The sequence below is a fragment of the Clytia hemisphaerica genome, unplaced genomic scaffold, assembly GCF_902728285.1.
Source record: "Clytia hemisphaerica strain Z4C2 unplaced genomic scaffold, Clytia hemisphaerica genome assembly, whole genome shotgun sequence".
Taxonomy (NCBI): Eukaryota; Metazoa; Cnidaria; class Hydrozoa; order Leptothecata; family Clytiidae; genus Clytia; species Clytia hemisphaerica.
Genome location: NW_027103582.1, coordinates 365,538 through 380,930, shown reverse-complemented (window position 1 = coordinate 380,930; position 15,393 = coordinate 365,538). Strand labels below are relative to the sequence as shown.

The following is a 15,393-nucleotide window of genomic DNA, read 5'->3' as shown; positions in this document are numbered from 1 at the left end:
AGTATCTGAATGTTATTTTTGGTGTTGTGACACCGCAATTCGAGAGTCGATTTAGTCATTTACATTATCATGATCTGTGTCTGGGTTAAGTATGGTATTTTTAATGCACTGTGACTGCTACTATCTCGGTTCAGATGGTACAAACCATAGCCTTTTGAAGAATAATGACTACTAGAGGAATATTTTTGTTTATATTTTTATTAATTTTTTTTAAATTCGAAAACTTTATATAGATAATACTTTACTACATCAAGATAATGATAACTTTATTAAAAGATATTTTCATTCGATTTTATTTACACAGAATCTGGACGTAATTTGAATGTTTTGGTCCATTAAGGCCTTTGTTAAAAGTCAAGAATTCTATTTTGTTCTATATCAAGTTTATTTTGATTATTCTGTCAGCCCATCAGAGAATATGTTACAATTGTACTTCGGAAGCCACGATCTGTCCTTCTGCTCATTGGCAATGTGATTGATCATCCATGAGACAATAGAGCAACTTTCCTTCTTTGACTTCATCCTTGACGTAAATGTTTTCATTGAATGGTGAATAGTTGGATTGGATGAAGGTTTAGAGAACCGCTGTCTGTGGTCCCTGATGTTCATGTTCGTGATGCGGTTGTTCGCCTTGTTTCGGTACCGTGAACATAGCCTCGTCATGAGGTCGAAACATGTTTTGAAGATTGCCGTTTCTCGCTTCTTGTTGATCTGGTTGTTGTTGGAGACCACGTCCGCTTCCTGTCAACGTCTTGTCGGAGGTGAACACCAACTTGGGTCCCGAATCTTGCTTGCTAAGTTGAATTTTGTTTCCGTTAGCATAAGGGTCCGCCATTATTGGGTTTCCATAGTTACCAGGATCAACAATAAGGCTTGAGAAATTATCACGAGAGATTTTTGGGACGACATTCGCGTGTCGCATCGCTGGTGTGTGAACGTCGCTCAACAATGTCAGGCGTTGCACCTTGGGTGGCTGGCGGCCCCACATTAACTTCGGATCCACTTTTCGTTCCTGGATGTAGAAATTAAAGAAATCTCGAAAAGCTTTCCAGACGTGTTCGCACGTTTTATTGTTATTGAAATGAAATTTATGTTTGCTTTTCTCCCCATCTCTCATAACGCGGAACCAGAAAATGGAATTAATGTAGCCAACATTCCAAATTTCCATCCAATTAAAAATATCCAACTTCACTGAATTTTGATATAATCCGATCCCAATCGGACCCAGGGTGAGGGTCAACCTCTTGAGGCCTGGTTGAGCATCGGAGCGCACGTGGTAGATCTCTTGACTGTAGTAAGTGACTGTGAGCGCTTTCTCCATTAGTTTCATTTCGCACGTGGGTGGATCCATCCCTCCCATGTGTGTGTAAATCTAAACAAGAGAAAATTTGAAGATGGGTCAGTATACGACATTCAGGCTACTTGTTGACATATGTTGCTTTTAGTTGGGCTTGGAGCTTCCGGTTTTTAACCGAAGAAGGACTTTGGTTAAAATTCGCTTGTAACACACCCCTTTCTCACAGACCCACTGGAAAAATTGGCCAAAATATCGTCTCACGTAAAATTATACTCCAATTTTTGTCTCTATCGAAAATAATCAGATAAGCAAATCCTCACTGCAAAATATTGTGTTATTCTTCCATTCCCACTGCGACTCGAAAACAATGGAATTCAAATCCCGAGCCATCAAAAACAAGGGAATATCAATCCCCATCGAGTTTTGGTCTGTTAATTTTACCCCCACTGGCTAAAAAATCCTACCGGGTCCGTGAGAAGGGGATGCTCTGAATCTATAACTTGCTGTGAAAAGGATGCCCGAATTGATCTATTATACATTATACTTACATCCAAGACGGCTCTTTCGAGCTCAGGAGTTGTTTGTTGAAGGTTGACAAAGAAATGACGATATTTGTGCACCGATGACGGACCGTGGTCGCCTGAAATGCATTATGGAAAAATCATCAAATATATGTTGTCTGACCTAAATCCCTTAATTTTTTAAATTACCGTGAGAGGGATGTGAGTTTGCTTGATCTACACATGAAACATTCGGGATCTTACTAATCAAGTTGATTGGAAAGTTAAGAAGAATCGTATATAATGGGAATGAACTCAAAATCAAATGACGAGGTGTGGTGTTTGTATAGAAAACTAATAAGGGAAAGACCTAACCTGCTTCAGCTTGTAAAATGTGAGCCAACATTTCAGCTCGTTCGTGATCAGAGCAAATACATCTGCCATCTTTGATATCACGTCTCAGTTGTAGGTACATCATATACAGTGTCACGTCTTCTTGTAAAGAAAGAGGATCAAAGGGGAAATATTTCACACCAAAGTACAGTTGATATGGTGGCTCCATAACTTTGACAATCTGGCTCCACACTGTACCACTGGGCTTTAACCACATACGTTCGTCCGTTTGTAAATTTTTGAAATATAATCCAAAATATTCTTTTTCGATGATATCAATGATTTGGAAAACATTTTCTAAGATCTCTTTCGTTTTGGTTTTCTTGAAAATATTTCTTGATAGATCTGAGTCGTCGAGAAGTTCGATTTGAATGACTTTGTAGTTTATGCCGATGGACTGCACCGTATTCACCGCTCGCTGCATTTCCAAAGATCGTGTAATCAATTTTTTTATTGAAATGTCTTCAATTAAGTTTTTTAGCTATTCGTGCTTCTTTCTGTTTGTTAATGATGGTTTAATTACTTTTGAAATGTTGTACTCGATGTTTTCCTTCCAACGTTACTAGAAACTTTCAATGATTTGTTTTTTATAATTTTCCAAAACACGTCACGAACCTTCCTGTACTTTCTCTTCTATTTTAAATTTTTTTACACCTTCGTCCCTTCGTCAACTCTTATGATCTCCGAGTGAAAAATGACAAAAGTTTTATCAAGAATAAAACAAAAACAATAGCCTCTGATTTCCTTCTTGTCAATAATAGTCCATTATGCAGATTTTCCAGTAATTTTCAAAATAAAAACACAACCTATGATATGCTCGGATAAATGTCCCGCTACGTTCATTTTCATGAAAATTTTCCTGAATTAGTTTTGGCTGAATATTCCATTCAGACTACCAAAGGGAAATTTTTTATCTTGAATTAAATTAAATTAAACATTCATAATAAATGAATTTTTCATATACTTTTCATTTTTATTGATGGAGTGTTTCATAAAAAATTGTCAATCTCAAAACGTTTTGTTGCTAAGATTCAAATTCAAATATACTGGGAGAAAATAATAAACGATTAGATTTTCAGTGAATGGGCCCATCAACACCCAAATGACGTCACTAAATCATTTTCTACCTTCATTCTTTCTTATTGTTTTGGAAACGATGGGAAAACAAAGAACATTGTCATGGATTTGCCGGCAAATTTATTTCAGAGAAAATATGGAGCCACGAAAATATTTTCTTCTAAGTCTTCACACCTTCCATAAAGTCGATTTTTTTTATGTGAAAATAATAAAAGTCAGTGTTTCCTCATATAAATTAATAAATTTCATCTTGAATAATCAGGAAATAAAAAGGCCCTTCTACTTCTGCAAAGGATTTATCTCAAAATTTATAAACATTTCACACCTGAAGCCCTTCTATTTACCCCGGTGAGACCTACTGTAAGTATCAAAGCGTAGAAATATTGCACTGTGACGACCTAGTGTTAGCAATTCTCTCCGGTGCGCAATAAACGAAAACAAAAGTATCCATAGCAATCATCCAAGATCTTGGTGAAGGCCGAGCCAGTCAAATCACAACCAACAAACGTATACCCTGAGTATCAGAGGTTAAGTTTTCAAAGAATATATTAACCTCTGAAGACCAATAATAGAAATTTTATCGCGCATGTGTCAATTTAATCAATGTAAAAATAATCAAAGATGAAGAGTAAATATTACCATATTAATGTCTAGCAGACTGTATCAGTATGCAGTTTACTATTTACGAATTCCCCAGAAACCTTCAAGTGTAATTGAAATGAGTTTCTTTCGAAAGAAATCTTTTACATGATTCCCAAATGTAGTAGTTACTAAACTATTAATTATGGAAATGTTATTTTAATCGAATCGAAGTAATAGACAGACTTTTTGTTATGATTCTCTATCACTGACTCTTTTTATAAAGCATAGATGACATTTGTGAGTTGTGTTTTCAACGACGGGAATAAAAGTATCAACTTTGAACCTCATCCAAGATCTTGGATAGTCGTCATGGTTACTTTTCTCTGCGTTGATTGCGATGAAAGGGTGTCATATCAGAAAATATGAGGCAGATTTCCAGGAATCCAATGTAGGAAACTCATAATGTAGTGATATAATCTGCTTACTCTTCATCTTCGACTTTGTATAGAAATTCAATTAAGACATCCCTGTAAAGCCCCTCGAATCTCAATGCTTTACAAAAACACAACATCGATTTTACGCCATGCCTCACAGCTTAAATTTTAGAAAAAGCTAATTTGTAATGCTCACGGTAGAAGAGACCTTTATAGGACGGGCATAAAGTTCTAAAGGAGCTGAATACCCATAAAAATTCATATACATATAAGATGTGGATAGAAAAACAGCTGTATTAAGCTGCCATTTATTTTCTGAGATGACACCCTTTCATCGAATTTTGAACTTTTCTATGTTTTTTAGTTGTGATTTGACTGGTTCGGCTTTCAACTGTATTAATTTGTTTCCATTTCTAATTTATTTTATTCTTTAAAAAGACCATGTAGGAATCTCAAAATCATGATATCTTTTCTCCGTTGCATTGGGCAATGAAAAACAATATAATAAAAATCTAGAACTTCTAACTTCTTCATCTCAATCATTGCTACCAAAATCTTTTACATGTTGTAGACTTATAAGGTAACTGTGAAAGCTCCTGATTTTGGCTATAGAATTATTATTCTCACTTAATTATTGCATCGAAAGCTTTTAGAAGGAATTCTTTTTTGATGCTTTTTTTCATCTCAAAGTTTTTCTTTTTAGAGGTTGCAACTTTCGATGCAACCATCTTATGCAAAACAAAAATGAGTGCACACAGCCAAAAGTATTGTAATTTTATCGCCCCTTTTTTGTTTCTTCACTTTTGAGATGTCGAGTGCTATCTCAATTTCCATGCTTTTGGACAATGTTTGATCTGCATCCATAATTATCTGAAGCCTAGCTAAAAATAATTTACGCACGTGACAACTTTGCATGGTCTCCCATGGTTGCAATGAGGATCCATTGAATCTTATTTAATGTCTGTAAATTTACTTCTTACGTCTGCTGCAGACCATCTTTCTTGTATTTTAAAGCTTCCACGTTAAACTTCTGAAGACTTACTGACAATTCATTAGTTTCTTCCAATCAGAATTCAAGAAAATTATACTTGCACCAATCAAAATGCAGGAGCGATACGAAGGAGAATTGGAAGGACATTCTAATAAATGATGAACCAAGCAATGAGAGTCGTACATTTTCATTTTCGACCGATAAAGTTCTTCGACTGACAACTCTGTAAGTCTGTCAATTGCTTTTTTCTGAAATTTTATTTGAAAAGCAAAATTTTCTCTTTATCGGCTTCTCATTAGCCACTGTTGAATTGGATTGAAATTTCGTTAGCTTTTTAAGATGTTTTTCCTCTGTAGCTTTTTAAGATGTTGTTATTCGGTGATTCAGCACCACAAATCCACAAAGCCCATCAAAAGTGAGCACGATTAGATGCTGGGAGCATTTTTGCACTCATCAGGGTAGGATATGTTTATCTATTTGTTTAGAAAATGCTGTCAGGATAATTTTTCTTGTTTCGTTTTTCTTTAGATATAATTGAAGATGGCTTTGTTGATCACCTTCATTTTGATGGCAGCACTTCAAAGTGTGGTTTTCTCCAAAGTCATTCCAACCTTCTACTCAGAAGCAGCACCTACCTGTGATGACTATTTTTACCAAAATACGGAGCCAGAATTCACCATGCAATCCAGTTACCAACGGATCTGCCAAATGAAGTCAAGCATTGAACCGGAGAAAATCTTCTACGCTACACTGTACGACACCAACCACAAGATACCTGTCTACTCAGCTTATACTTTGGTGATTGGTGCGTCTTATGAACGGCCAAGTTGGATGGTTGAGCCTCAACTCGAAAACAAATCTTACGGAGACGATATGGTCTTCTCCTACTCTGTAAATGACGAGTACACTTTCAAAACACAAGCCTCTGATGAGGATTACAAGGGTTCCGGGCTAACTAGAGGACATTGTAATCCACATTCGTACCACGATGGCGAAGAGCGGATTGCTACTTTCACGTTGACCAATATTGCTCCGCAGTACAGTGAATTCAACAGTGGATCATGGGCTACAGCAGAACAAGAGGCTAAAAAAATCATGGCGGAACACTGCTTCGGAAACGCCAACCAAAAATTACCTTATGTTAAAAAATTCGAAGATGCAACGGCGTATTTCGTCACGGGAGCAGTACCTGCTGATAAACCGTCCGCCGTTATCGGACGGAATGTGACCATCCCAAAAATCAGTTTCACCGCCGCCTGCTGCTCTGATCCTGAACGTGAGGAAGAATTCTCTTTCGGATACTACGGTTTCAATGTGGTGGATGCTTCCGCTCAACACACGCGGGCGGTCAAATTGACCGAGCTACAGGATATCTTGAACAAAGCATGGGGAGGAGATCAAAACATCAGTTTCTTTGAAGGTGGGTGCAATACTCAACCTGAAGCCACGCAAGATCACATTGGACGAATGAATAAAAAGCTTACAAAATATTTGAACAAACATGGATAAAAATTAGCATTTTAATTCAGATTATTATTGTACTTGTAGCAGCTGTCTTATCAATATTATTCTGCATAAAAAATCGTAAATATCATCTTCTTAACATGTTTTTTCTTTGAATATACTTTTTTTATTAGAACAATTTTATAAGAACAATGACGCACAAAATCGCCAAAGAACAATACTGAGCCTGAAATTACTCAATCTCAAACAATTTATGGATCAAATCAGTGAAAATTGGGTATATCGCCCAAGTTAGCTTAATTACATCCTATTAATAAGAACAGGATAAGAACAACGGAGCCTCAGCAAAATTTTATTGGTTCTTATTAAGAAAAGTGTATCGTGTATCCACCAACGGAATCAAACAACAACGCAACATATCGGTATCTCGTGTTCTTTTTATGGTAGCCGAAAAAAGGGACAACAAAAATAAATTGTTACCCCAAAAATAATCGACACCCCAAAAAGAAAATGGATCATCGAGAAAAAAAGGACCGCTGAAAAAATTAAGTTAGATTTTGATAATTTCCTTGCACTTTCAACAGGTAACAAACATTATTACCTAACTTGATTTTACCAAATTTTACTCAGACTTTTACATATTCCTTTTTGTTTTCTAATAGTTGAATAGCACTAAATGAAAATGACTAAAAGTGACGGTGACGAGTGGCTGAATTCGTTAGTCTGTCTCAATATAATTTGCAGTGGAGACAAAAAAGGCTTTAACTTTTGATAGAATTCGAATTAGATAGAGGTTTTGTGCTTGTTGAAATGATAAATACGAGTGGAATATTATCATAAAGAAAAAACTCAAAAAAGGTCTGAAAATGAAGATTGAAAATGAAGAAGAAGAAAATCAACTTCTTCAATTATTGTGCTATAATTATCATTTTTACACTAGTGATTTTGTGATCTTAGAACATCATTATGTGAAAAAAAATTTTCAAAGAAATTTATTACATCAAAAGATATAGTCGAAAGTTTTTCGCATTCATTACGTTCTAAGATTAAAGAATTTCTGATATAAAAGATGAAGACCTTATCGTTTTTCTACAAGAAGTTGATTTGCTTCATTTTTTTTTATACTTTGATAATATTCCACTCCAAATTATCTTTTTAACCAGCACAGAACCGCTTTCTACTTCAAATTCTATCAAAAGTTACAGCCTTTTTTGTCTCCACTGCAAATTATATTGAGACAGAATTTAATATGTGAACCCTATACGAGCCCCCAACCCCAGCAGATTTTGTGATTGTGTGATTGGCGTTTTTACAAGTTCATAATTTCGTGATCGGAGGAACCAACGTGACCAACGTGATCGTGATAGAAAGAAAGTTTAACTCGTGATAAAATGATTTGGAATTTTTTTGGCGTGATTGTGTGATTTTGAAAGGAAACTCTCAGTGGCGGATGTGCGGGGTGTGAGGAGGGTCATCAAAATTTTTGACAGAAGGAAAGTCTTTACATCCTTGGTATAGAGTACCCATAGAGTAATCGCTAAGAACTAACACTCTCTATTGTAAATTGCAAGGGATAGATCGAAATAGGCTCAATTACCTATCTCAATCGTGGCTCAATCGTATATTCAGTGTTGAGTGTTGGCGAAGTCACTCATACATACATAACCTTCTGACATCTTTGTATCGATTTCGGGTGCGAAATTATATATACACCCTATGTATATGTATGTACGAGGGGAAAGGGAGGGTGGCTATCCTATGGCTCATATGGGTGGGGTACACCCACTGACCTTTATATAACCCTGGACCAAGCAATATCTGCCATCTTTGATTGGAGTTTTTTTAGAATTGGTACCCAAGGAGAAGCCATTATCTGATATTCCGATGGCGTATTGGCGGCCGCCCACGCTAAAGCTCTAAAGGAGCGGGCCAATATACCATCGGAGAGATTTAGTAGTGGCCCTTTGATGTGCCGACAACAGTCGGGTTCAATGGCTATATCTTCGCTTGCTCAAGAATTATGTTCGTCCCGACTGAACAGAAATTTAGCATGAAAATGTCTGCTGCGCCGACCGTCAAAAACTATTTTTATTTATAGTTTTGGCGCTTCAATGACAAAGCAAATTTCGGATTCAAGAAGGGCAAGTAGTGAAGAACTTTTGTTAGATTTTGGTTGTTTTTTGGTTTGTTTTGGTGGACTTTTTTACAATATAAATATGTCTTTATGCTTTCTTAGTATTACTTTTAGTATTCAGTGTAATTTCTGTAAATGCACCAACCTTTTAAAGATTGTGTTTTACACACAAATGTTGATTATTTTTTGTTTGTTTTGGTGGACTGATTTTTACTGATTTTTCTCAAAGTAAGCTTTTTCAGTAAGTTTCATGTTGGTATAATCTTGTGCGGTCCTATCAAAACGACTGTTGACCGCCAGACAACTGAACACAACCGACTGACCGACAACAGTCAAAGTCAGTCAAAGTCTCTAGCAGCAGTACAAACATGTGTACAAAACAGATAATTTTGTCTTCAGAAAGATCTACAGACTTCTGTATAGGTAGTTTGTATCTTACTAACAATTAACCTTGCTATTTGTGTACCAACAGGACAGCCCAATTTTGTAATTTCACAGAGCACATTGAAAATTCACTTTGAGGTCCTGAAAACTATGAAGGTTAGTGTAATATTTATCGAGTATGTCTAGGTAAGTAGGAAAAAGCAATAAATTCATGTTTTAAGTTGTATTTTCATGTAAATGAAGCTAAATTAGGGATGATTGTTTATGTTTGGTACATGAATATGATTCCGAACCATATAGAATATGGTGCTAATATTGATTTGAATGTGGTGCTAGCCTAGAAAATATAACAAATCTGATGCGAATCAGATTTGTTATTATTTTCTGCCTAGCACCCGCATCCGAAATGGAATTAGATGCTAACTTGCTATGTTGATCGTTTCCAAGCTTCTCACAAAATGTTCAAACGCGGTCAAGTCAAATTCCGTAATGCAAACCTTCCAGATGTTAAAATATGCCCGACCTTCAGAGCAAAGCGTGTCGTAGCATATTTCCACATCTGGTACCAGATAAGAGAAGCCATTGCAATGCTAGAAATTAACGTCTAACGCCGCTACATCATCAAAAGAATTTGAGGAAAAGTAGACCTAGCGCTCTCGATGCATTTACACCGCTATCGAGTAGTGCCGACATTAGGGTACCAATTTTCAAAAAACTCCGATCAAAGATTTTGCTTGGCTGGGATTGAGAAGCTTGGTCCAGGGTATATAAAGGTCAGTGGGTACACCACATGAAATTGGTCTAGACTTGGTTGAAAGATTGAGAACCCTTATTGCTAATTGGGATGCTCATGAATGCAGAGTTGAAATGCGTGAAATCATTAACAGAAATATTAACACATAATACATATATAATCTTACTTATTTTATGTTAACCTCAGAAATTTTATCCTATAAATTACCTAGCCATTTTCTCATGAGCCCAGCTTCTTTTTTTTGCCTGAACTTAACTTCATCTCACCTAGCTCTCAGTCTATTCTCGCGTCATTTAGCCATTAGCTATAAGCTTTCTGTCCTATCATCCTATCGGGGAGTACTCTTTACAGAGGACACCAATTTTTTGCAACCTCAGTCCCTCAGCCTAGCTTTGCTTCTATGTGTTGGTAATAATTCAGAAATTTAATTTATTTTATTTATCTTAAAATCTATTATATAGATATAGTGATAATGTTTGAAATTAATTCCTTTTTGATATGACCCTATAACCTTGAGGACCATACCAAGCCCTAATTTAATCTAGCTTCCAATCACTACACTCCACTCCACTTTGTCCAGCTTCCTGCTTTTCGCCTATTTTGTTGTTTTTGGTTTGTGTGTTTTTTGTGGATGGTTTGTTTACATCCTGCTAGTCTTCTGTCCGTTTAGGTCCGAAATTATCTACTCCTAAGTTCTGGCTCTTCTTAGTGGCCAGCTCGGCTATATCGGGAGGTCCGCAACTTTGGCTCTCTTGGAGGATGGACCGGTTCCGAACACCGGATAGGCCCCGCTTAGTAAGACCGGTCCTTCTCCACAGAGGGCAAGCGGACATCCCATTCTTCAATTTCAGTGAGATCTTATTACTGCTACTCTCTGTTTTTAAATGAAATTTTTAATCAAAAACGAAAATATATATTTGTTTATTATATATAGCAGAGTAGAGGAACTTGTAAAATATATACCAACTGTTTTTTTTTTGGTGGATAATTAAAAGAGAATTAAAAAAAAAAAAAAAAAAAACATTTATTCGAGCTGTAGGCGCGGTGGTGGCGGCGGTGGCGGCGGCGTTGCCTTTGTCCTCGTTTTCGTGTTCAGTTAGCATGGATTCATAAATTCGGCGCGAAATCACCGAATGCACGAGTTTTCAAAAAACAGACCTGTGTTGGAAAAAACTGAATTCTTGTCACTTGTTCCAGTTTACTTTTTGCGAAATTTGATTGTCCTCATGTGTGATTTATTTTGACTCTATCTGCTGTCTGTTTGTCATTGATCTATCGACTTATTTCTTCCTGCAACTTTTGTACGGTGGACTTTCCTGGTCAGGGCCCGCGCCACGATTTTGAAAGTGAGGGGGCCAACAAAAATATAGTGACTGAGGAGGCGCAACCATGGTTTGCGCCGACGGGCTGGAAAATTTTCGATTTTGACCTGTCTTATTTGGCTAAAACAGCTTCCTTTTTGTTCTGATTTTCTGAAAGAAAACTGTTAAGTTTGTTTTTTTAAAACAAAATAGTATAATTATTAGACTTATTTAAGTGTCCATCTGTCCCCTCTTAGAAAGGTTCTAACGTTTTTATTGGCACGCGCACAGAAAAGAAAAAGATTATTAGGTGAAGAGAAATTTTTTATTTTGCTTTGCAAAAAAGTGGAGGGGCCATGGCCCCCCGGCCCCCCCGGTGGCGCGGGCCCTGCTGGTTATTTGAAAAGCTCCAGCCAAGCCATCATAACCAGGCGTAGTTAATCGATATAATCGATAATCTTGAGTAATCGATAAATAATCGATAAGTAATCGATGGATTAGATATCGATTAACCTATAAAATCGATAGGTAATCGATACTCAAGATTTTTTCAAAGCTCGATTATTTATCGATCAATTTTGTCATCGTTTGTTTATCGATTATAGATCGATTATACTTCGATTAAATTAAGTATCAATTAAAAATCGATCGGCTATCGATCACAGCTTTGATCGATTACATATCGATCAAAAATTGATTAATCATCGATCAAATACCGTGAGTGGTCCTAAATCCGACAGCCCTGCCTAAATCCGACGTGGTCTTTCAAAGATACAAACTAAAATTAAAAAAACCTTTTGCTGTGACGCAACGAAAATACCAAAGTGTCAACTAAACTGGGAAATTTGATACAGTAAACCAGTTGAACCAAATAATTAACAATAATTGCTTCTTATACGAAACATAATTTTTTTTGCAAAATGTCAAACATCATAAATGATAATAAAAGGTAATTACATTCAGACTTTTACAACTCACACTTTTTAATTACATTAATTACATTATTGACATTTTGACATTATAGCCATCTTGTAAGATGTTTTGGATTTGTTTTGAGAATTCTTGCAATAGTTTTTCGTTCAACTTGGAGAAGGAGTGTTTGTAGTAAACATAGAATTTTTTTTCATAACCTTTATTTGGGGGGTCGGAATTAGGCAGGGCTGTCGGATTTAGGACCACTCACGGTAGTTAATCGATCAACTATCAATTTGTGATCTATTTTTTAAGATTTTAGGGAGTGGTACTTTAATTGGATTAACTTTCGCCTTTGCGAGATTAAATTTCTCGATTTCTCGAATTTTCGCCATTTTCGCAAAATTAAAAGCAACATTTTTCGCCGATCTTGATCATCTGGTAGCATAGGGCCTAGAAAAGCTACTGCACTCATTTTTTTTATAAGCATACAGTAAATTTCGGCTGAAGCATTCTCAAACCCTCTGAAAGGCTGAGGGCGAGATTAAATTTCTGAACAAAAAAAAGTTTAAAAAAAAACAAAGCTACCGTTTTATTTAGAGAAGGGGCATTATTGAATGGTTTGCCTTTTTGGAGGAGCATTATTAATTCGAAAGCGGGCGTTTATTCAAAGTAATACAATCGGTATGAGATTTGGCGAATTCCAGAAATTTTCTTTACTTCATTAAATACCTTATCTTGGCCCTTTTCAGGCGTTATTAGCGTTATTTTTGGGCTCGTTGGTGGAATAAGGCCCGGCGTAAAAAGGGCCGGTAATGTAGTAAATAGTCGGTCACGATCGATATATAATCGATAACGATACGTGATCGAAGATAAGTAAATAATTGATAAGTAATCAATGCATGAACGATAAGTAATCGATGATTGTTAACAATCGATACATGATTGATAAGTAATCGATAGGTTGTATGTAGTCGATATGTGATCGATAAGTAATCGATAGCTTGGAAATAATCGATCGATGATCGATACTCAAGATCTTTTGAAGGTCTGATTACCTATCGATTCTATCGGTTAATCGATATCTAATCCATGGATTACTTATCGATTATTTATCGATTACTCAAGATTATCGATTATATCGATTAACTACGCCTGGTCATAAGCAAGCTGCCACAATCGGACAAAATAAAGTATAAGGTGGGTCTGGGTGGGTAGGGGAAATGGGTTAAGGTAGGATTAGAAAACTTTAGGTACCGTCAACTGCTCTAACTTAGGACGATTGGTCAAAACATGGGACTATTGATATCTGACCTGTATTTTCACTTGCTGTTAAGGCGGTCATCGAAAAAATGCTCTGTTCGCGTCGCAACGGGTGTTAAAAATGCATGCGGGCGGGCGGACGGGCGGTCAAAAACATTCCTGGATTTTTTAAAATCAAGCCAGTAACTCAGGGGCGGGTGGTAACGCGAGCAAAACAGTTTTTCGATGGTAGCCAGAGCAATTGAGAAATAAGGTATACTTTAAAAGAACAAATTGCTTTTCCCAGATTTTTTTCCGCATCTCCGCACCGGAAAATCAGCGGAAAATTTGATGCAGGCGGGTGACGCGAATAGAGCAATTTTTTGATGACCGCCTAAATGGGCCTTTCCAGAATTTGTCTGTAACAGGGGGGACGACCCTGCCGGTGCACCCGACTGTCGGGTGTTTTGTCGGGTGCTGAAATTTCTAAATTTGCGAAAACACCCGACAATTAGTGCACCCGACAGTCGGGTGCTTAAATTTTTAACTTAGTGAGAACACCCGACGATCAACACCCGACACCGCCTGATATACATTTGGCGGATTTAACGCCCGATACTGTTTACCGCCATCTTCACCGATGCCGTGGTGGGCGTCAGTCAAATTATATGTACCTCATCAGCCCTTATAGGCGCTATTTTTTCGTCACTGCTGGCGTAAAGAGGCCAGCGTAAATCGGATCAGCGATCGGAACTATCTGGGGTTTTTTAGAAGTTGGGTTGACTTTAGCAGACGATTTATGATTCTGGGAGCTCTCTTATCCATGAAGCAATTGTATCGCGTCCATCAGTAAAGTTAAATAGTGCGAATGCATGTGACTCTGGGAACGAGTTTGGGTGCAACCTCGTCCCGTGTATCCTAGGTTTTTTTTACGTTACTGATCGATAGAAACGCCATTTACCTGACATTAACCCTTTACCTTCGGGAGCCAACCTCTCATGTCCGTTTTTCCACCCTAGGGAAATCGCCACCCGCCCGTTACATGTCGGGTGTTGTTAAGAGCGCCCAAGATATAGCACCCGACAAAGTGCACCCGACTGTCGGGTGTTAAAATTTCTAACTTCGAACACCCGACAACAGCACCCGACTGTCAGGTGCACCGGCAGGGTCGTCAAAAAATTTGTTTTGATACTTCCACCAAGTTTATCAATCACACTTGTTCTGTCATTCATATACAGACCTGCCAACTTGAGTTGTTCATTTTGCGTGCTAAGTAACCCGGTTTTCCTAAAACCAGGGACACCTTTTTTGCCAAAATTCGGGAAATCAGAGAAAGTTTTTTCAAAAATCAAAAATGCGTGAGATTGCGTCAGAAATCAAGTTTTTCAAAAATTGTGTGAGACAATCTTGAAATGTGTGAGTCTCACGCTCGATGCGTGAGAGTTGGCAACTCTGCGTATATCACAAAATAGATATGTTTAGAAAAGTCATTTTAATAGCTGCATCTGACAAAAGTAATTTTTAACCATCTTTTTATTTTATGGGAATTTGAAAGATCTTCTATATGGCTTTTTTTTTAAAGGGGAATTAACGTTTTAAAATTGTCAACAAATAAATTACAGATTCAAATAGAGCTCATTGAGACAATTTCAAATATATATGGTTTATAGGGCTTTACTCTTCTACATCCGGAATAAGAGTTGTTTGAAAATTCCCTTGCGTTGCTATGGATACGAAAAAGGTGACGTAGCACACGCCCTGTGTTTCTCTTTTTTATAAGGGAAGAGTGGTGAATGATGATTTAAAATGCAGTTTTTGAGTTTCTTTTTACCATTAGAAAGTTCACTGCACCTTTGGAATACTAACTAAAGTCTGTCCAGATATAATTGGCAGTGGAAACAAGAATACCTGTAACTTTTGATAGTCAA

General features: G+C 37.0%; 2 protein-coding genes across 2 annotated transcripts; one reads left to right on the top strand and one right to left on the bottom strand.

The window, feature by feature from the left end:
- Positions 1-212: 212 nt before the first annotated feature.
- On the bottom strand, positions 213-3,056 carry LOC136801299 (FERM domain-containing protein 3-like). Its single transcript, XM_067057933.1, has 3 exons — positions 2,173-3,056; positions 1,846-1,937; positions 213-1,372 (listed from the first exon to the last, which is right to left on the bottom strand). The coding sequence occupies exons 1-3, from the start codon at positions 2,612-2,614 to the stop codon at positions 575-577; spliced, it is 1,332 nt and encodes a 443-aa protein (XP_066914034.1). The 5' UTR covers positions 2,615-3,056; the 3' UTR covers positions 213-574.
- Positions 3,057-5,453: 2,397 nt separating this feature from the next.
- On the top strand, positions 5,454-6,874 carry LOC136801273 (endonuclease domain-containing 1 protein-like). Its single transcript, XM_067057900.1, has 2 exons — positions 5,454-5,499; positions 5,803-6,874. Exon 2 carries the CDS (start codon positions 5,815-5,817, stop codon positions 6,781-6,783), a length of 969 nt encoding a protein of 322 aa, XP_066914001.1. The 5' UTR covers positions 5,454-5,499; positions 5,803-5,814; the 3' UTR covers positions 6,784-6,874.
- Positions 6,875-15,393: the final 8,519 nt, after the last annotated feature.

Coding starts and splice junctions, on each gene's coding strand:
- LOC136801299 (XM_067057933.1), bottom strand. CDS start 2,614: ATGCAGCGAGCGGTGAATACGGTGCAGTCCATCGGCATAAACTACAAA. Junction 1,938..2,172: donor CATTTTACAAGCTGAAGCAG/GTTAGGTCTTTC, acceptor AATGCATTTCAG/GCGACCACGGTCCGTCATCG. Junction 1,373..1,845: donor TCGAAAGAGCCGTCTTGGAT/GTAAGTATAATG, acceptor TCTCTTGTTTAG/ATTTACACACACATGGGAGG.
- LOC136801273 (XM_067057900.1), top strand. CDS start 5,815: ATGGCTTTGTTGATCACCTTCATTTTGATGGCAGCACTTCAAAGTGTG.